The sequence below is a fragment of the Hyalella azteca genome, unplaced genomic scaffold, assembly GCF_000764305.2.
Source record: "Hyalella azteca isolate HAZT.00-mixed unplaced genomic scaffold, Hazt_2.0.2 contig5529, whole genome shotgun sequence".
In the NCBI taxonomy this organism is placed as follows: Eukaryota; Metazoa; Arthropoda; class Malacostraca; order Amphipoda; family Hyalellidae; genus Hyalella; species Hyalella azteca.
This window is the reverse complement of record NW_025935717.1, coordinates 364,411-386,678: the sequence shown is the minus strand read 5'-3', so window position 1 is coordinate 386,678 and position 22,268 is coordinate 364,411. Positions and strand designations below refer to the sequence as shown.

Here is a 22,268-nt window from a genome sequence, read left to right as displayed (position 1 = left end):
CTTGGCGTCCACAGGTTCAATTCATTTCATTGTCCTATTTTAATCCACAATTTCTAGAGCAATTGTGGGTGAAATCAGCCGCGTTTGACATGCAACTGAAACACGAGTGTCTACAATTGGAATAACTTATTAAAATAGTAAGTAAATATCAATATTAAATTGTGAACAAACTCATAAAAAGTTGTCTTTGACAACTTTCAAATTACATAATTTTTTATCATATTTTTGTTCTCTTTTTAGCACACTTTTTCCGATTCTCTTGGGAAAATTCAATAATTTTTTGTTCAACATTGCAATGCTTGAAACAACTTTTTTAATATCACATTAACATTAGAGTGCTTCTAATATATGACCTGAAAATTTTTTCTGGATTTCATACAAATAAAAATTGAAATGATATTAATTTTTCCGTGTGATAAATTCTTAAATGAGCCTGTACATTTTTCCATCATCCATTATACCGGTAACTCGATACAATCTAGTACATTCCACGTAGTTCTGTTTAGCTTCTCTTATTTGTCACAAAAAAGATGATATAAATTCAAAGAGATAGGAGGGATAAATTATTGTTTTCATTCTTATTCCGGTAGACAAAATAATTACTTGCCACTCGTGCATGAATATAATAATCAATTATTAGCTAGCCTTTTATTACTAAAAAAAATTTCCTCTGAATTATAGTTTCGAAAATAATTACTAGACTGTTGATGTTGGAAAAAAACGTTTGCTACCATCTTTTTAGGCTGTATTATCTATTCTCTTTCAATAAAAATCGAATTATTCAGAATTTGCTACCACTTTAAAGCAGATAATTGTACTGGAAGAGCACTTCATCAATTATCAATAAATCATAAGAACCAATTCACCCGTAATTGCTAACCTTGGATTGTTTTTTCTCTATAAATTTGCCGGCTATAAATTTAATTTACGTTAATTCGAATTATATCATCTTTTGGCAGTTGAATCATTTGACTCACTTGTGGCCTTGATTTTCCGAATTTAAGCTCTGATCGATAAAATTAGGCCATTGAAAAACAATGCAAGCCATGTTTTCAGAATTTTTAACAAAATGCAAATGATGAGATACTATTGAAAAGTGTCGAAAATTTAAATTCATATCAACACTAGCATATATAAATGCATTCTCAGAATCCGTGAATATTGTTCATTTATCAATTAAAAATTCAAATCCAAAATTTTTAAAATACTTTTTTTATATTTCCAAAGCCACATAAAGATGCTAATAAAATTTTGTTTAAAAAAGATTAAGACTTGGCCGGTTTTAATCGGCCATTTTAAAATCAAATGACTTTGAAAGTAAATATTTTCTAATTTTTTCAGCTGAAATGTTTAGATTTTCAAGAGGAAAACGTTTTCTCCGCGCAGAACAATGGTCCCTTGTTCTCACTACTCTTTTTCAATGAAACTTGCGACCTTGCTGGAATTTTTCCAGTAAGTTTTGCTCCAGTACATTGCAACATTTCACGTGCATTTCACTTCACCTTTCAGCTACATTCAACTCAGATTTTAAAAAAAATTACTCGTTTTCATATAATTCAACTCAGATTTGATATACATTTCATTTCAAATTTAGAAAACTCTTACCTCCACATTGCATGAACTTTACACTTCTTATTTCATTACCATTTAGTTTCACATTCCACAAGTATTTCACTTCATATTTGAAGAAATTTCACCTTTTTCCTATAAACATTTTCCTCTTCTTTTCACTTCTTATTTCACACCTTCTCAATCAACGTTTCAGAAAAATTTCGCGTTACACTCCGTATTTTTTTCATGAGACGTTCTACCTACTCAGTGTCTTGTAATGAATTGTGCATGTGCATCTTGGAAAATTAGACCAAAGTTTTGGTGAATTTTCATAACAAATTAGACATTATTAGACGTTATTAGCACAGCTCTATGACACATAGTTTTGTTTCATTTGGGGGATTATTATGCTCGTGAATGAACGAGCATAATAATCATAATTAATAATATAATTCATAATAACATAATTAATAATAAGTGATGAACGGCCAGTCGTATGGCCTAAGTCGCAGTATTTACACTGCTGCACTACTGGTGTCAGCAGGCTTCTCTTGATAAGTTTTTTGAGTGCTGCAATAGTTACAGTCAATCTATGTTGTGTTGGTTAAGTTACAGTCGGTCAAGTTACAGTTGATCAAGTTGCCGTTGTTCAACTTACAGTTGGTCAAGTTGCAGTCGGTCAATTTACAGTAGGCCAAGTTACAGTTATCAGAGTTGTGTTGGTTAAGTTACAGTCGGTCAAGTTACAGTTGATCAAGTTGTCGTTGTTCAACTTACAGTTGGTCAAGTTGCAGTCGGTCAATTTACAGTAGGCCAAGTTACAGTTATCAGAGTTGTGTTGGTCAAGTTACAGTAGGTCAAGTTACAGTTGATCAAGTCGCCGTTGTTCAACTTACAGTTGGTCAAGTTGCAGTTGGTCAATTTACAGTAGGTCAAGTTACAGTTAGTCAAAGTTATGTTGGTCAAGTTACAGTAGGTCAAGTTACAGTAGGTCAAGTTACAGTAGGTCAAGTTACAGTTGGTCAAAGTTATGTTGGTCAAGGTGCAGTAGGTCAAAGTTCTGTTGGTCAAGTTACAGTAGGTCAAGTTACAGTTGGTCAAAGTTCTGTTGGTCAAGTTACAGTAGGTCAGAGTTCTGTTGGTCAAGTTACAGTTGGTCAAAGTTATGTTGGTCAAGTTGCAGTAGGTCAAGTTACAATTGGTCAAAGTTATGTTGGTCAAGTTGCACTAGGTCAAGTTACAGTAGGTCAAGTTATAGTTGGTCAAAGTTCTGTTGGTCAAGTTACAGCATGTCAAGGTTGTCTCGGTTGCACAGACTAAGCGTTGCGCACTCTTACAATTTCCCAATGGTTTTCCCCACTGAGTTTTCCGATCAAAAAATTGTAGGTCACGCAAAGTTGCCGATGGAATCCATTCGAGTCCTTCAGGTTCAAGTTTGGACTTGTGTGACGTCAAAACGCATTGTTTTCCTTTTCTAAGAGAATGAATGCGGTAAATTTTGGCATTTTGAAATCAAAAATAATTAATTGTGTTCAATTTTATGCTGTTTGAGCCGAAAAACTTCACGGAGAATGCTACCGCACGATGATGTTAGTGGATATGAAGTTTTCTCTGAATTTGGTTACCGAGTGATTAACAAAAACTGCTTCAATTTCAATTAACAAAAAACTACTTCAATTTAAATTAACGAAAAACTGTTCCAATTTCAATTAACAAAAAACTGTTTTAATTTCAATTAACAAAAAACTGTTTCAATTTCAATTAACAAAAAACTGTTTCAATTCAATTAACAAAAAACTGTTTCAATTCAATTAACAAAAAACTGTTTCGATTTCAATTAACAAAAACTCTTTCACTTTTAATTAACAATCCATTTAGCAATTAAAAACTGTTTCAATTTCAATTAACAAAAAACTGTTTCAATTACAAGAGGCCAGCTCTGTATTGCAAAAGCGTAAAATGAGGTCTCGTTTGGAGAGATTTAAAGGCTTAATTGATGGAAATTTAAAACCTCATCTGTAATTATCAGCAACTGAAAACTGATGAAGACATCGACAATCTCGGTATCTTCGTTGACTGGGATTAAAAATGGCTAAATCTCGATCAAATAATGACTCGATCAAACATTGTTCTATCTGTGATAAAAGGCTTTAAACAACAAGATAAACATGAAATAATTGCGAGAAATGAAGTCGAAATAAGTGTTCCGACTTGACAGAATCGGAAAATATGAACAACTTCCATTGCAGCATTTTTTATCATTATAATAAAAGTAAAATTCACAGTTAAAAAATCACGCTTAAGTCTGGTAAATTTTAATGTACTTTTTAGAATCATTAAATAATAAAAATAAGTAGATCAAGTGAATATAATGAATACGATATTAATCATCGTAATATCTACAATACATATTATTTACAACGATTTTAAAATGCAGAGGTGAATTAATAAGAAGAAATCTATGTAAAAATTACCTAATAGCCACAGCATATCCTACTTTCTGAGTTCATATTTACTTATTTCGTTGTATTAGTTGACCAACTGGCGAAAATACGAACGGCAAAATATTTTCGTGACATTGTATTTAGTACAAACTATTTAATCATATTTAGGGACGACAGAAAATTTTGCTTCAATCGAATCTGAAATCCAAAATTTTATTTTCACTCAATGACTTAATTAAAAAGACAATTTTATGATGTTAAAATCTTCAAGCTGAATATCACAAATTAAGTATGAAAATTTCAAAAGTAAAGATTATAACGTTTCACGTCCTACCCACCACCATCACCCACAGCCCACGATGTCACCCACCACCATCACCCACAGCCCATGATGTCACCCACCACCATCACCCACAGCCCATGATGTCACCCATCACCCTCACCCACGGCCCATGATGTCACCCATCACCCTCACCCACGGGGCCTTGCCATCGAGAAACAATGAAGCAATCGTTCGCTTCAACAAGCGGCGATGCAAGAGATTTTTTTTGCCCGACGATTGAATGGGAAATTTTGTTATTGCTTCATGTGACGTCATCAAAATGGAGAGGCAGAACGAAAAACGCCTATCATCCTAATTTATTGCGCATATTTCTCTCTCTAATAATCCTTATTATTTCATATCATTTATTGTTCTTCCTTGAGTTTCATTTAAAATGATCAAATTGGACAATTATTCAATTAAAATAAATCCCTAAAGCCTATAAAGCAATAGCAACCACGATTCGGTTCAAAAATATTGTTCCTCATTTTTTAAAGCTCTGACCCAAAAAGGCACGCGACGAAAATTGAAATGACGGAGCTATTAAAACACTAACTCAAGAAATATGCAGGACTAAAAGAAACACGGAACCGACGAGATTTACAAGCATTAAACGGAAGAAAATCAATTTTCTGTATTTTATGTAAAGATCTTTCACTCAGAACCACCGAACGCAAGACTTTCATTAAACTAGAATAAAAATTCAATTGTCACTAACAATCGCAGCTACAAAACACAATTATATATCTTTGCTCACGGTATCTAACTTAGTGCAGAGAAAGCATTATCTCCACAATTTAAATAAAATAAAAAATTACGAAGTTTTTGCTTGGTCGGTTACTTGATGATCAGGAAATTGGAGATTTGCCTCAGTTGATTTGAAGAACAAAAGCTTTTTCCAATCTCTTTTCCCGCAGCACAGTCACGCACGCACGAACCTGACACCAAAGAAAAAGTCTCTGGCTCTGCAGGTGTAAAAAATTAACGCAATTTTTCGTCCAAATGATTTTTCGCATAAAAAATTCTCGGCAAATTCATGCATCATTTACTGTATTGTCTCGTCATTTATTGTACTGAAATATTGCAGTTTGCGTCTTTTTTTATGTTGGAAACTCAATGATATGATTATGGTTTTATTATGGTTTATTATTGTTTTATTATTATGGTTTTGATTTTCCTCGAATGCTTAGTTCTGTTCCCTGCCAACATAAATAAAATTCATTAAAGAATAAAAATTCTATACGAAATAATGAATAAAAATTTTTACGAATTTAAAATCTTAAAAATTGACTGTATTTCCAGTTTCGAATCTGGCGGGATGAGTTGAAGCGTAAATATTTTAATTAACATTCTCGTTTCCATGATAGCGTTATTAAGAATTAGCAGTCGCAGTCAAAAGTATTTCCAACAATGGAATAGATTGGAACATATTGGAACATATTCCAACATATTTCTATGTGGGGAAATATGTGAATGTACTCTCTTTGTGAAGGCTCTGTGAGTTTTACAACAGGTGTGAATTTTTTCTTGAATTTAGTTAGCAGCTTAGACGTATAATTTCCATCAAAACATCGATCGAATTTCCCCGGTTGTCTATGTGTTGTGATTTCCCCGGTAAATTTTCATGGATGCTTCGCGGGTGTCGAATAAGCATTGTTTCACTGGTCCCACTCCAATAAATATGTAAGTGTACGGTCCAAAAAGCGATACACATTTGGCCTCTGTTTGGGTCATCCTGATCTACTTGTGCTCAGCGGTAAATGGACAACGCATCAGTGTTACGCGTAAAATGTGTGCGTTGGTAAAATATGCCCAATTCATTCCGTTGATACCTGCACGTCGAAGACATACGCGAAGACATCACATCACGTTCTCTGTTGATCGTGCGCGTCACTTTTTTCTGATTGTTTGTTCGATTGTGACGCAACGCACTCGTGTATATAACGTACCGAATTCGAATACAGACGAAACGCACGCCTATGTTTCGTAATTGCCGTTCTAAAGCGGCAGACTGTCACACGTGAGCGAATTGTTTTACGAATAAGCGCTCTTTTCTGAACAAAAATAAGCTAAAGCAACGAATAAAAGAATTACACTTTTCAAAATTCAAATTCCATCAAAGATTACGACGCGAGTTTGCCTATAAAATGCAGCTTGCATTGTTTATAAGGGTTAAATATTTTTTTCGGCATGAAATAATTTTTGAAATGCGTCACAGAAAGTATCGATTTTCGAGATAAATTCAATTTTTAATGTTCTTTTTTAAATCTTAAAATTTGTTGTTTAATCCGTACATTACTAAAAATTTCAAGAATGTTCTTTAGATCATGAAACTTTTATAACCATGAAATTGTATCTTAATGTATTTTAAATTTGTGTACAGAATTTGGCGAGCATGGATCGCATGATGGTGATGATAATAGTGATGATGTTAGTGATGACGTGTTCTATGGCGGCCAGCATGTCTCATGTTACGCAGGTGAGTGTAATTTAAATTTAAAAATTTTAATAACCAAAAAGACTGCTAGCTCTTGAACGTTCATCCATAATAAATGTATACTTTACATAAATAAACATATAAATAAACGTTCATTTACATTTCAATAACTAACATTTTTTTAATCAGTGCTATAATGTGATATCGGTGGAATAAATAACAAATAATGATTTTAAAATATGAATAAAATTAAAAAGAAAATATAAAAGGTTATACACCGATACAAATCCGGTTTAAATTTTATTTCCTCAGATGAAAAATCTCTATTCATGTCATCTCTCTCTATTCTAATTTTTATATTGGTCTTTATCGTTTCTTATTTCGTATATTTAGAGTAGAGCCTTCATTCACATTCACATAAGCTTTAAATAAGTTTGCTTAAAATAATTTCATTTTATTATTAGTGATTATTGCTGACAGCCTCGCTTCAAATAACTTTGCTAATTCTATTTTTTCTAAATATTTTACAGAAGACAGCCATCTCTTCTCATAACTCAACCAATATTTAACTTATGTTGCTACCATATTTAATTTCGACTGAACTGTGGAGCAAATAAAATACAGAAATTATTGTAAAAAATATTCTCTTTTGAGATTGAGTCTGAATGTCTTTTTAATTCAATTAAAAATTTGATTGCGGAAAAATTCCACAATTACTAAGTTATGCGTTTTATGTATTAGAAAACTTGAACGTTCGTATTTCGCTCTCGCAAATTACCAACTCATCCGGTTAGTCCAATTTGAATTATCAAGCAGGTAACACAGTCACTGCCATAAATAACGAACATAATTGGTGGCCTTTAATGTTCTTTAAATCACTTGTAAACTTCTCACTTCTTTGATGATAAAATTTTTCATTTATTAACTTGTAAGTTAAAAAAATCGGGAATCCTCTTTATTCATTTCCTTTATATATAACATAATATATAATAACTTTTTGCCGGTCTGCAATGCATAAATCATTTACGCAGTCGTGACTAGAAACCTCCTTTATTTCTGATGCGCCCGCTCGGCACGTGTGGTGAAATAAAAATAAAAAAAATTTTAAAAATATTTAAAAAATTAAAATTAGCCACGTGTTAGTTCAACTTTAACTAATAATCCACCAGGTGGCAGGTCCCATAGCCACCGGCACGCAGCAGGTGGCTGAATCTAAGGCTTTAGGTGGCTTCATGGAGGATATTGGCTTCCGTAACTTCTTCCAAGTTGGTGCTAAAGCTTTAATAATATTAGCTTGTTATATTTAAGTTTAATCACTAAATGTTATTCTGTTTACTTATAACATTGAGTTTTTTCAAACCTTAATCGCATGCTTCTAATTAACATTTGAATTAAATGCTCGTTTCTAATTTCAATTTTACTAACTGAAGTAGAATTGAATTTTATTATTCATTTTGCAATTCAACCTAACAATATCAGGCTTCTATCTTTACCTGACGCAAATTTTGATCTTCATGCACATAAGCTTTAAATAACAATGATACCTAAACCAATAGTTACTTTACATCTAATTTGATCTTAGGTTCTTCGGCTTTCAAAGTTAATACTTGGAAAGTATTTGAAAATTATCCCCTAATATTTGGGTTCAAACTTTAAACAACGTTTCGTTTGAATAGACTTGGCGACCAGATGTCTTTCATCAAGTCTCCAATCCAATCTTGCCACTTTAATTAATAATTTGACTCGAAACAAGCATCACTAAATATATATTATTCTTCATGGTTGTAAATAAAGCTTTTTCTAGTAACGTAACAGATACAATTCCTGATTAATATTTACGGATGCATTGCACATCATAATTTTTCACATTTTTGTTAATGCCTTTTAATAGGAATCAATTCAAATCATTTTTACTAATTGTCCCTCTCTATTTTATAAATGAAAAAAGATTGACGTGAAACAATGAACTAATTCCTTTGCATTAAATATTTAAATCAGTTAAGGTGTAAACCTAAGAAATTTCACATCCAGATTTAAACTTTTCCAATACATACAGAAAAGAAATTCAGTCTTGAAAATATTTTGTTATTCAAATCTTCCTTTTACAAAATTCCAGGATGTGGGCATAGATTCTGCGGCTTCAGCCCCTGAGTACACCAAAGTACTTCCAGCCGCAAGCAACAATTTTCCAACTTTAGGAAGCTTCCAGTTCGGTGGCCTTGGGCATCTGGGTGAAATGACCAAAGAACAAATGGCCGCGCAGAAAGAACAAGGCTTCATGCCTGGCAATCCTTTCGGGTCATCCTCTAACTTGGCTTCATCAAACATCGCTCCTCCTGATACTTTTAAAAACAGTCAAAGTCTCTTCGGGAGTTCCAGTAATTCATTCCAGTTTCCCAAAGAATTCCACAGTGAATTTGCCGGCTTCTCTGGAGGTTTCGGGAGCGATAAGAAAGAAGAAAAAGCCCCCGCAAGAGAGCAGCCCCAGAGAGAGGCAGCCGAGTCGGAGAGATCCGAAGAACCCAGGATATTCGAGGGATCAAAGGCGTTAAGGAGACCTCAAGGATCCAGAAGAACTGTGGATCATCGGCCTAGAGGACAAGCAGCTTCCAGTTTCCAGCCTCGGTTTGCACAAAGACGACATGATTTCCATGACGAAAGTCCCTTTGGAAGCTCCGGTCTCCATGCCGCTTCCAGCAAACAGGAGGAGAAGAAAAACAAAGGAAAGTGTGAAATCGTCAACAAAGATGGCATGACGTGTGAGGTGCGTGACTTAACAATTGTTTACTAAAAAAAGCAAACTGCTAACTTGATGCTCTCTAACAAAAACCGTAATTTATTAATTTCCACCTGTTTTAAATAACGCATTACATAGTGAAAAAATAAGCAATATTTAATGTGTAATTCTTTTATTGCATGAATACTGAATTAAAAATAACGTACGCTTCGCCAGGTCTGCAATGATGGACATGGTGGATTTTCCGAGCACTGCAGCCACAGCCAAAACAGCGGCAAGGACAGCAAGTTCACCAACTCGCGTCGCCACACCTCTGACGACCTGCTCAAACCTAAGTCAGTTCAACCCTAAGTTCTTAAGGGTCGTCTCTTGTAACTTCAACCCAAGTCAGTTAGCCCGCAGTTAACTTACCTTACTCACTACCCGTAAGTCGGAATTATTGGCCTTATGCCATGCAACCTCAACCCTAAGTTTGTTCAACCTTAAGTTTAATTGGCCTAATGCCACCATAACCGAATTCTGTTAACTCCTAAAGTGAATTGAACGGTAAGTTAAATTAGAACTACATCATCCCATTATCACTGGCACAAAGTTAGTTGAATTTTGCGAGAGGCATGTGATTGTGCGACAAAATCGCGTCGCACTCCTACTTATAAAATAAGTTGTTGATGTATTATGGGGCTACATCAAGAACATGAAACGCTACTCTTTGATATACTTTTTAATGCCAACCTCATTAGGTTAAGGTTAAGCTCATGGTTCTAAAAAAATTTTGGTACCCTAAACCCCCATCATACTGAGATTCTACTTATCCTACTGAGGTTAGGCCCAAATAGCAAAGATTTTTCCGTTTAATAGCTTTTTGAAAAAGTAGAATAATCATAGTCGTTGTGATGTTTCGATCTATCTCCCTTATTATCTTATGACCTTATATGATGAGTTCGGGACTTCCTAGTCCCCGGACACACTGATGCGCCGCCTTCGTCGTCCTCCGTCTCCTAGTCGTCGCTAGGCAGGTCACCCCGCCCTCGAGTCCCGCCCTCCCGTCACTGATATATTTCTCCCCTCATTGGTATATTTCTCCCCTCATTGGTATATTTCTCCCCTCATTGATATATTTCCCCCGTCACTGATATATTTCTCCCCCTCAGGGAAGCCCCTGCGGCCGCCCAAGCTCCCCAGCACGAGAAGGCCCAGCAGCGTCAGGTGACACAGCGCCAGCGACCGTCGCACGGCAGCGACAGCCGACAGCTCGCGCCCCAAGACCGCGGCGTCTTCGACTACTCCGGGCCAAGGTGTGTTGTGTGTGTGGTGTGTTAGTAACGTGTGGGTGTGGTGTGTTAGTAATGTGGCTGTGGTGTGTGTGATGTGTTAGTGATGTGTAGATGTTGTGTGTGTGGTATGTGTGGTGTGTTAGTAATGTGTAGGAATTGTGGCTGTGGTGTGTGGTGTGTTAGTAATGTGTGCGTGTCAGTAATAGTGTGTGTGTGAGTGGTATGCGTGAGTGGTGTGTGTGAGTGGGGGGGGGGGTATGTGGTGTGGCGTGTATGATCTGTATTATGTGTTAGTAATGTGTACGTGTTGTGTGTGTTGTTTGTAGGGTGTGTGAGTGGTATTTGTGTGGTGTGTACTTTATATATGAGTGGTTTGTGTGGGGGGGGGGGTATGTGGTGTGGAGTGTATGATGTGTTTTGTGTGTGTGGGTGATGGCGTGCGGAGGTGTAGTGTGTGGTGTATGGTATGCATGCTGTATCTTTTGTGTAGTTTGTGGTGTTAGGTGTATGGTGTGTATGTGTATGGTATGTATGTGTATGGTGTGTATGTGTATGGTGGGTATGTGGTGTTAGAGTAGTGTATGACACGTGTGAGTGGTATGTGAGACTGAGCATTTATGAGATATGTGTGGCAACGAGGTGGAAATTTGTTGTGATTCACCGAATGATGTCTGTGGTGGGATGTGTAATGTGCGGTGCAAGATGTGTGGTGTGTGAGACTCTCGGGGTTCAGGGTTTTCGATCAATAATGTACAGTGATGTCTATGTTCCAGACATCACATGTGACCGCAGTGACCCCTCCTTGTATGTGTGATGATGAGTCGAACTGTAATTTTTCAGGGGTTGCAGTTTATTGTGTGATGAACGTCCTACGATGATATGTTGTGTGGTAATGAGTGATGCAGCAACATGTTATGTGGTGATGAGGTGCGCGGTGATGAGTAAATTGTTGAGATGTACTGATGCATAGCGTCTTTTATAGTATTTCTTATTCTACATTATACTATGTTTACTACGATGTTCTAGCGCCTTGTGATGATGGATGTGATGTCCGGGGATGCTCGGCATATAATTTAAACATTCGGCTGCCTTTGAAAATAATGTCACGCAGCCATGGGAGAGATAATTTAAAAAAAATAAAAATTTCTTTCGTAATTTGAATCGGGACAACAGCCAAAAATGGCTCCATTTCAGCATGGTTTCTGGATCAACTTTTCATAAAAAAATATTCATATTATCGCGAATACAACTTAAATCTTTCCAATGTCACAAATTTCGAGGAAAAAATATATAATTAATACACTTCGCAAAAGTTCGAAGTTTCATGGGAGTTGGATATTTGAAAAAGCTGGAAGTTCATGAGCGCTTTTGAAAAGTTTAGCGCAACGAATCATAAAATAGAGAACCAAGATAATTTATGGATCGACTCTTGAGCCTGGCGGAAAAAACGAGCCCCGAAGAAATTTCTAAAATAAATTCCGAATTTACTTAAAATTTTTAGAGCGAATTCATAACAAAATTGTATTATCTTTTGTTAATTCATTTAAATTTATGCTTTTTCAAGCAATCACACAATAAATTTTGGTTGTATTATTTCATCAACAGAAATTTTTTGTCAAACTATTTTATTCAGAAAAGCATCCCAGGGAAGAAAATACGCAGAAATCCTGGAAGTTACCACCAAGAGCCCTCACCACAACCAACAGGATCCTCAACCACACCCGCACTTCAACAGTCAACAACAACAGCAACCACAGCAATATGTCAACACCCAGCCGCACCAATATCAACAGCATCAACAATATTACCCTGCACAAAACCCTCAACACCAACAACAGTTCCAACAACCACAACCACACCTGTTGCAGCAGAGAACAGGCCCTGTTCAGCACCCTGTTCCTGTTGCTCAGCAGCATCAACAACAGCATTTTAACCAACAAGCGCATTTGCAACAGCCACTTTATCAACCGCAACAACAGCTTCAACAACAATTTTATAACCACCCGCAGCATAATCAACAGAATACTGCCATCGTTCCAACAAGTAATCAACAGCATCAACAGCTTTCTGTTGTTCCACACCAGCTGCCGAATCAATACGAGACAATTCAACAGAGGCCAACTGTTCCTCTTTTGCACCAACAAAGCGCTATTCAACAGAGACCAACTGCTCCTCTACATCAACGTCAACGGTCGGCTGTCGTTCATGAACAAAGTCATGCTGTTCCTCGGAATCATAATCACCAGAGGCCGGTTCATCATCAGCATGAACAAGGATCATTGGTTGTTCAACAGCAGCCATCGGACGCTCAGAACGTAGCTGTTCATCCGCAGACTGGACAGAACAGCGAACAAGACAGTGTTCTTAAGGACAGTCACGAGCCTCCACATCAGAACACTTATTATTCGTATTCCCAACCTCAAGCTCCTCTCCACCATCAACAACAGACAGAACAACAGCATCAACAACATCATCAACATCATCAACAACAAAATCAGCCTTTCGAAGGACCTCAACCGTCATTGCATCAAGAACGAAATCAACACCAGCAGCAAAATCACCATCAATATCCAGTTCAACAAAACCAACAGCGTCATCAAATTTACACTCCTGTGGACCAACCTAGCATTAACCGCGGTTTTCATGAGATACCACCACACGAAAAAACTAACGAACATCACCATGTTAGGGAAAACCCATCTTCAGATGAAGCAACCATTAATACATCACCACATCATCTAAGTCAACCACACCAAACATCACCACCAATAACTCATCAACCACACGGTCAATATCAGCAAAATGATCATGACAATTCATCACCACTACCCCTTAATAACCATCAGCAAAGCGTACGCAATGATCAGTATCGTAGCAGCATTCAAGGAAACCATCATAATAATCATCGAGATTCCAGCCCAGACAATAACAGCGATAGTAGGAAGCCTGACTATGTGAACCACAACCACCATAATAATAATGAGCATATACAAATAAATAACAAGCCACATCGACAAGGTAATTATCACAACCAACAATACCCAAGCAGTCGTCCGCACCCACAAACTAGCAACCAAAACAAATCTCCTGAAAACGGGGGACAACCATCCAAACCGTACCATCAACCACAACCACAAAGAAGCTCCGAGTCTCCTGATCCAGAAATATCTGAACCAAGATCTGGTGGCTACAACCCAAATATCTTTCCGGCTCCTTCAACCAAATCTCGACCAAGATTAGACGATCACGAACCAAGTTCCCCACCAATTTCTCCACCTAAATCGCAACAAAGACCGGATTCTTCACCACCAACTCATCCTGTACAAGCAGAACCAGAAGCTGAAAAGACGGATAAGCTCCCACCCAACTACCACCTTTTTAGAACCGTTGATCACGAAGAGGATGAAAAGATCGCACCTCACTCTTCTCATAAGAACAAAAAAGAAGAAACATATCGCGACAAAAAAGCGAATGTCGATGAAAACAACAACCGAAATGACGGTTTTCGGGCCAATGAAATTCAACCGGAAAAAAATAAGCACCATGATGGAAAAGACCATGAGAAAGTCAAATTCCACGATGTAGATGGTGACAGAGGAAAGGAACAGGAAAAAGAAAATGATGAGCATGGAAGAGAAGAGAGTGATGCACCGCATGATAGCGATGACCATTTTGATTTTGACCTCGAATTCAAAAAAAGGTGAAGCTTCGTTTGCCCCATAAACATCAAAGCGTTTTCGTATAAAACTTTAACACACAACTACTTCTATTAAAATTCGTTTTCAACATTTAAAAAAAAGCAGTATTTATTAATGAAAAGAATTAACTAGAAATTTGAAAATTTCCTAATTTGAATGGTATAAATACAGATACTTAAAATCTAAAATAACAGTAAAACTTATATTTATTTATGAATAACAAAACTGGAAAGAAAAACTTCAATTAAACTTTAATTTGAAGCATAAATTAAATGTTGGCTCGTGGTTGAATGGGAAAATATATAATAATTTGGCTTTGGTTATTCTGTCGATAAAAAGTATGAAATAGGAAGAAAACTCTTTTTTATTGCCTATAAAATATTTATTTTGATTGCAAATTTCTTATAAAATTATAGAATAATAATCACTAGTTTTGATGATTATAATTCTTAAACACTTAAACATTTATTCGGGATATAGGGAAAATAACTCGTGGACTTCGCACCATGAAAGGGAAGTCAATCAATTATTGATCGGTTGTAATTTTTTTGTAAATATTATTCTCTGCAGAGCCCTTGAAATAATTCATATGCGGTACTCATGGATGAATTACCTCTTAATTAATAATTTATTCTAGAATTTCAGTATAATATTCAATTGCCTGCAGTTAAGACGGCCGTCCTCCAACAATGTGAACTCTAAAACAAATTTCTTTTTTTACAGGATATTGTTCTTTTTAAACTAAGGGCATCCCGCTGTTAAAAATACTGTTTGGCTGGATACTCATAAAATTTTTTTAAACATAATTAAACATAACGGAAAAAAACGGATATCATTTATTTCCAATTTTTTAAAGTGGATTGAATTTTCTCGATAAATCCTAATTCTAAAGTTGAAAGTTACGATAAAAAATTGTTGCATAAATAAATTTTCATGTTCACGGAAAATTAGTAATACGTAATCTTATACTAATGATAAACTTTTCGTTTAAACAACTTAATTTCCTGGTAATTTGTCCGTAACATTTTTCAGCATAATAAAAACAATGAAAATTAGCCAAATAGAATAAATATTGTCAATATTTTGACACCTACTGAGATATTTTTGGGCATTTTTGATTCAACATTTTAACGAATTTGAAATTTGAATGGTTCATTTTGAAAATGTTGCACTCGTTGGAAGATTTTAAAAGCGGTAATATTTTACCCACAAAAATTTATGAAATGTTAAAATTATTTTTATTATATTCATTGAATACTTTCATTCTTTGCCTTATTTGTGCATAGATTCCTTTCAATTAATATTGTAATACAGATTTATTGAGTATCATATTCTTCAAATTCATGTTTTACTCACGCAATTCTTTGTTCAGCTTCGACCACTCACCCTACGCACAAAGCCGTCAAGATAAAGTCTACGACACGCGAGATCCCTTCGAAGGATTCGATTCCGAGCCATACGATCCTTTCGCGCAAGGTAGGACCTGAAGAAACACTTCTATATGTTGCTAGAGGAAGATGATGAATATTATCAACTTAGACTAAATTAGACTAAATAAATTTTAATAAGGTGCAAAAAATTCCGAGCCATACGATCCTTTTGCACAAGGTGGCAACTGAGCATGCACTCTAATAACTTTAATAAGTATAATTACGTGATTATGCAAGTTTGATTAAAGACCAGAGCATGCTTTTTATTAATAATATTCTTATTCGATTTTCTATTAATCGAACAAAATTTCTTACTGGCGCTGGGAGATCAAAAAGCAGGTTACCAAATGACATTTTAATGGAATGCGACGTTTCGAAAATACAATTTCCATTATCAACAAGGTGAAGGTTTTGTAACACTTAAAATTGAACTTTGGAAATGACAGTAGTATATATTAATGGTTTAGTATAGTGGATACAATTTAAAATATTAGCTTAAAAATTACTCTGAAAATAATTTTAGCGACCGGACAAATCCTGTAGTTTGGAGGTTGATAGCTGGAGACTCGCCCTTGATAATGAGGGCCTCAGCTATCGCCAGTCTCGATGGGTCGGGGCACCGCATAACTATGCTGGTGCAGGCCTCCAATGTCGCTCGGGTGATGGTCTCATTGTGAGCCTCCCTCATGTGGTTCTTAGGTCCTCCAGATTGTTGATGACCTAAGATAATGATCTCCAGAGAACCTAAGAACCATCTTCACTCGACTGTGCTCACTCAACTTGATAATTGATACATATTAATAAGATCCAGTAAAATAATTATTAACATTGTCAACTCTGCTAATGACTCATTTTAATAAGTGCAATAAAATGACACTGAATCATATAAATTTGATCAATGGAGCATTTTAATAAGGGACAACCAAATGATGATGAATGTTTTCAAGTTGACCGATAACACGTTTTAAAAATTTGAAAAGCGACTTTCCTAGCTGATATAATTCGAGGTGTTCTGTGCTGGAATATGATCCCTATGGCGATTTACAGTAAAATGCTACCACACTCATTTCATGTTACTTTCGACGTTTCCATTAATTTTTGGCTTTGTGAATCAGTCGTTGACGTGAAAATTCCATTTCAAGTAAAAAAAATGTGTACTTAAACACTTACGTTGATTAACTGTCAAATTTGTCAACTGTACGACCTTCGCTCGGTTGAATCCCATTAATCTTTCAACCAGAGAATACCATGTAACTTGTCTTCAGTGAATACCAAATAGCCTGTCACCAGTGTTTAGAATGTAACATGTCACCAGTCTCTTAACGCTTGATGTATTTTGCAAATACGTTTTTTGCATGTAGCCACTTCAGGCATCAAGTTACAAATTATTTGTTATAATTGTCGATTCATTCGTTGAGTTAATTATTATCAATATATGCCTACTTTATTACATTTTTATTCAGACATTTGATCGGATATTTCATCATATATTATCTGACAATTGTACTCAAAAGGGAGTAACAGCGATCCGTACAAGTTTGAATTCCCCAAATTTGACGACATCAACTTCGACTTCGGGACCGACGATCAGAAGAAAGCTGTAGCAGAGTCTGGACTGCAGGAAGATCGTAAAGATTCTGCGGATCTGAGATCGGCTCGTGAGTGAATGAGGATCTGATAGGGTTGTATTATTGGTCCAATGAAAAACGGCTCTTACCGTGAGTAACCATTTAATGAATAACAACGGGACCATATAATTGATAACAAAAGATTTTCTCGTTGACAGTGACATTGACTTGATTAAAAAATATATACACACGAGGAATGTTTGAAAATCACATACTTCTGAGTCCATAACATAGACCCTTCTTCATTAGTAGCGACATCTGTACAGACATGGTTTTAATCAATATTAATTAACATTTGTTAATTTAGACCAGAGATCTATTTTGCAACATAACTCTATCTGTTAATGGAGCTGACCTCATTCGACTGTGAAAAATTTCCATCAGTATATCGGCGTACATTTATTACATAAATTCCTTTGCAAAAAATCTTTCTCTTATTAATTATTGTTAGAATTTGAACTGTGATGACCTCAACACACGTGCAGAAATGGGTGACACAGATGAGTGACTGTCACATCTTCACTCACACCTAAGTTTCCAGTCTCTTTTCAGTTCAGATAACCGAACTTATGCATTTTAATGGGCTTCTAAGATTTTTTGCATCAATGAAAAGTTCATCATTGGGAAAAATATAAAAATTCATGATTACATCGTCATTCGGTGATGGATTTTAGGACAGGCCAATCGTTGTTTTTAATTGAATATTCCCGTAGAAATTTCCACTTTACAAATTCATGATCCATCAATGTTAATAATGGTATTTTCTCGACGTTAGCTGCTCCCGCATCTTCAACGAGGTCGTCGAGCCACCAGAACGAAGTGCCACAAGAGAAAGAGAAGACTTACCAAGCACCAAACTCCCAGGATAATTTCCAGCAACTTGGCAAGATGGTCGATCAATTCGGCAAGAAAAATAGGAACAACTGCAAGAAGGTAAACTTTCAGAGTTCCTGCCATTCCTTAGCTGATGTTTTGTAGTGAAGATAAACGTGAACAGCTTTCATGTAAAATCTTCTTTCAATTGGTAAATAGAACAACCTCATCTTTCTCATCAAACCTTAATTATCCTTTCGAAAAAAGCGGAAACCTAACTTTTAAGATCTATACCGAGTTTCTATTAATAAATTGCGTAACTACCTCTGTGACATCCACATAACTTTTTAAACCACTTTTGGAAACTGTTTTTTCGAAAAATTTCCATATTAATAAATACTAAATTAGATATCAGACTTTGAAATCTTTCATTAAAATTCTAGGCTGATGTATGAATTTCTCAATTATTTTCAGGAAATTCGCAAGACGATGACATGCTACATCTGCCCCAACAAGCACGGCAAGACAGACGAAGAATGCATGTATGCCAGTAAGGATCCACACAGCCAACACATGATGTACACAGAAGAGAGCTCCTATGGCAACCCGCAGTAAACGTCACTACACAACCAACACATAATGTACACAGAAATACACTACATGTGCCCACATGCAAACTGCACTGATATACATCAAAGTTCTGTGGCAACACCCTGAATAAACGCCACTATGATCTGCATGGACGAGCGCAACTGTTCCGTGGTGACAATTTAATTTGCATTAGAAGCATTCAGTGATATTAAAAACAGCTATCGTGAAATTTATAATTACCTTTAGTAGAGAACGATTTAGTAATATAATGCGACGCGTGTTATAATTTCACTGAAAATGACAATGAACATGGCTCTCCATAACAACTGAAGCTTCTCCCATTAAGGTTGTTGTGGTAACAGTAATTACGTGCAGTAATGACCGTTGCTGCAAAGATTCACTGGAGTCTCGACGAATTTCCGAACAATCAGCAATGAAATAATCGATTTTCAAAGGTAAATTTATAAAATCAGATAATAATTTTGATGTATCTATCATGAAACGACCACATCAAGCATATTACTTTCTAAAATAAATTACAAATTTTCAAAAAAAAAAAATAAAATCATTTTTCGCGGGCCAAGAGAATAACTTTTTTCAGATTATGTTTTTGGTTCTTACTTGGGCTCAATTTTCTACTCTATTATTTCCATTGTTTCTGGGATAAAGATTGATCAAAGTACGAATAAGAATACATTCCAAACATGATTACAGAAAATTTTGAAAAATCATTAAGAATTGAGGAACACCGAAAAAAACATTTTGGATGCACCATGTCAAAGTCTGGCGAAGTTTACTACTCTATACTCACTGTCTATATCTCATTTAAATTAAATCTTGCAAGAAAAATAAGACCTAAGAAGGCTCCATGCTTCATGTAATCTCAGATTTTTCAGAGAATTTCATACTGACTTCAACTAGTTTCGTGCCTTGGAAAAATCGAAAATGCATTGAAAAAATTTCTGACTATTCCGCGCCTAATTCAATTTGTACTGAGTCGTATCAAGCATTCTATTCTTCTTTGCTTCCAACTATGACATTTTTTACAAAAAAATTCACTAGTTAAAAAGTTTCTGTCCGGTTCGCAATTTAATAAAATCGACCGTTTATAAAATTTTTACCGTGCGAACCACATTGCAATCCAAAATTTGCACGTACAAATTTAGATTTTATTCCTTAGAAGTCACAATCTTTTATATCATTACGGCTGATCAAAAAATGTATCCAAACACACCACCTGACCAAACATTTCTAGAAAAAAGTATGCTTTGTTATGTAGATTTAGATCGTTCTCCTTCTGCGGTGAATTCAGTTTATGAGCTTAAAATAGTGGTTACAAAGACGTCATTACCACATTTATTTTCAAATTATTTGATTTTTAAGTTTTGACTTATATTTCAAATTCAAATACGCAATAAAGTACACACCGGTTTTCAATTATTCTTTTTATGCAACCTAATTCTCGTCAAAACCGCTACTTATCTCTACTGACCTGCAGTTGTGATTCATATATGCACTATACCCTGCACTGTTATAATTTTTTGCTGATGCCACTCTTCCTCTTAATTTTGTTCAATCGAATTTCGTATCTTTTCTATGCAAATTGTGAGCGCAGTTTTGTGTTCAATATTGCTGAACTTTAAATCTATACAGATTATTTTTTATATATCCTGAAATGACTGTTATGTAAAAATTGTGTTATTTGTTCATTGTACATTACACTCACTCAGTACTGTCCTTAAATTTGTATATTTGTACTGCACGCTTAAATATAGAATTATTATGCATTTTCTTCAATTCTTTTCCTGACAGCTTGTAGATTGGAAACGATAGTAACTTAAATATTGGTAGCAAATACCGTAGATTTATTTTTAAATAAATCTCATTACGATCCTTTAGATGACCATGAACACCCCATACCACTTTAATGACTCTCTACGCTTCAACGGATTCAATTCACATCAAATTTAACTCATTTATGGATTCTATTGTGAAAAAATTGGACATGTGTCATTCTGGAATAAGATTGGTATCTGAATGAGATAATAGGGAACCGTTGCACTTAGCCGGTCTCTCCTAATAATTGGCAAGGGGATGAATTTTATAACTTTTTTATTGCGCTTTGGTTGGTTTGTGATAAGATATCATGTTACAGTTAGCTGATTTCCAATTAATTATGCATGAATGCTATTAAAAAGGGTGCATTGACAATGCACGTACAATCTTCTAACTCTTATTACAGTTGCGGAAATGGTAAACGACCACCCAGTTTTTTTCTAAATATTTTTAATTGCATAAAAAATACGAGATTCTAATTATACGAGGTTAAGTTACGTTTAAAAATGCTTACAACGCTATACGAAAAAAATTCAAAATATATTAGAAGAAATTATGAAAATTAGAAAGTCCTAGGTGGAAATGGTAATAAGACCAAGATAGGTTTTTGTCCATTTTAGTATCGCTCTAAGATATTTTCACGTTAAAATGTACAGTCACATAAAGAATATCCTGATTTTTGCAGTTAAGAGTACATCTGGTGTACTTCTGTGTACTTCTGGTGTAATTCGGTGTTCTCATTTTTAATTTTTCGAAGTAAAAAAGATGACAAAACTGACAAGACTCACAGAGGCCGAGAAGGCGCAGATTTTGGCCTTTACGAAATGCGGTGGAGGCCAACGGGACATCGCAAAGGAAATAAAATGCACAAAACCCATTGTAAAATCATTTTTTTTGCTAATCCGGACGGCGGTGGATGAAAAAGAACCCTAGACCAACCCTAAAATTAACCGACAGGGATCCTAGGCGGCTGTTTTCAGAAGCTTCTAAATTGCTAGCGCTACATCTACTTCTATGAAATTGGCCCCTGGAGTTGATGTGACTGCCTGACGCATCCGTCAGATATTGCATGACTTGAATAAATTCAAATACAGGAAGCGGATGCCCCTATGTGCTCAAACAAAAGCATATTATCAACCGACAAAAATTTGATAAAAAAAATGTGCTTATCGGTGAGGGATTATCTTCAGTAATGAAAAAAGTTCAATCTTGACGGTCCAGACTCCAGAAGGATGGCAATGCTATTGGCACCACCTGAACAGTGAGCCTGACTTCTTTTCCAAGCTGCAATCTGGCGGTGGTTTGGTCATGGTTTGGGGGGCGTTCAGCCGAAAGGAAAATCAACTCTAGCTATTTTGGGTGGGATACAAGATTCTGGGGCATTCAAGCACACGCTATTTCACCATCTTCTGTCTTTTGCCGATGAGCAACATGAGAGATCATATGTTTTCCAGCAAGACAATGCTTCGATTTAAACTTTGGAGTCAGCAAACAAGTAGTTCCTAGA

The 22,268-nt window shown here is 35.7% G+C and overlaps 1 protein-coding gene across 2 annotated transcripts; it reads left to right on the top strand.

Annotated features, from left to right (window-relative positions):
• Positions 1–16: 16 nt before the first annotated feature.
• LOC108677582 lies at positions 17–20,712 on the top strand. 2 transcript variants are annotated; one of them, XM_047880533.1, is made up of 10 exons: positions 17–137; positions 6,701–6,796; positions 7,924–8,019; positions 8,871–9,518; positions 9,708–9,826; positions 10,643–10,786; positions 15,836–15,939; positions 17,408–17,551; positions 18,297–18,454; positions 18,809–20,712. In XM_047880533.1, the coding sequence occupies exons 2-10, from the start codon at positions 6,713–6,715 to the stop codon at positions 18,947–18,949; spliced, it is 1,638 nt and encodes a 545-aa protein (XP_047736489.1). In that variant the 5' UTR covers positions 17–137; positions 6,701–6,712; the 3' UTR covers positions 18,950–20,712. The 2 variants fall into 2 exon arrangements, with proteins under 2 accessions (XP_047736489.1, XP_047736490.1); XM_047880534.1 differs by lacking the exon at positions 7,924–8,019.
• The last annotated feature ends 1,556 nt before the right edge of the window (positions 20,713–22,268 follow it).

Excerpts from the sequence above, each read along its gene's own strand:
- LOC108677582 (XM_047880533.1), top strand. The coding sequence starts at position 6,713 with ATGGATCGCATGATGGTGATGATAATAGTGATGATGTTAGTGATGACG. Across the intron at positions 8,020-8,870 it reads GCTTCCGTAACTTCTTCCAA|GATGTGGGCATAGATTCTGC; the intron begins GTTGGTGCTAAA and ends ACAAAATTCCAG. Across the intron at positions 17,552-18,296 it reads TGCGGATCTGAGATCGGCTC|CTGCTCCCGCATCTTCAACG; the intron begins GTGAGTGAATGA and ends TCTCGACGTTAG.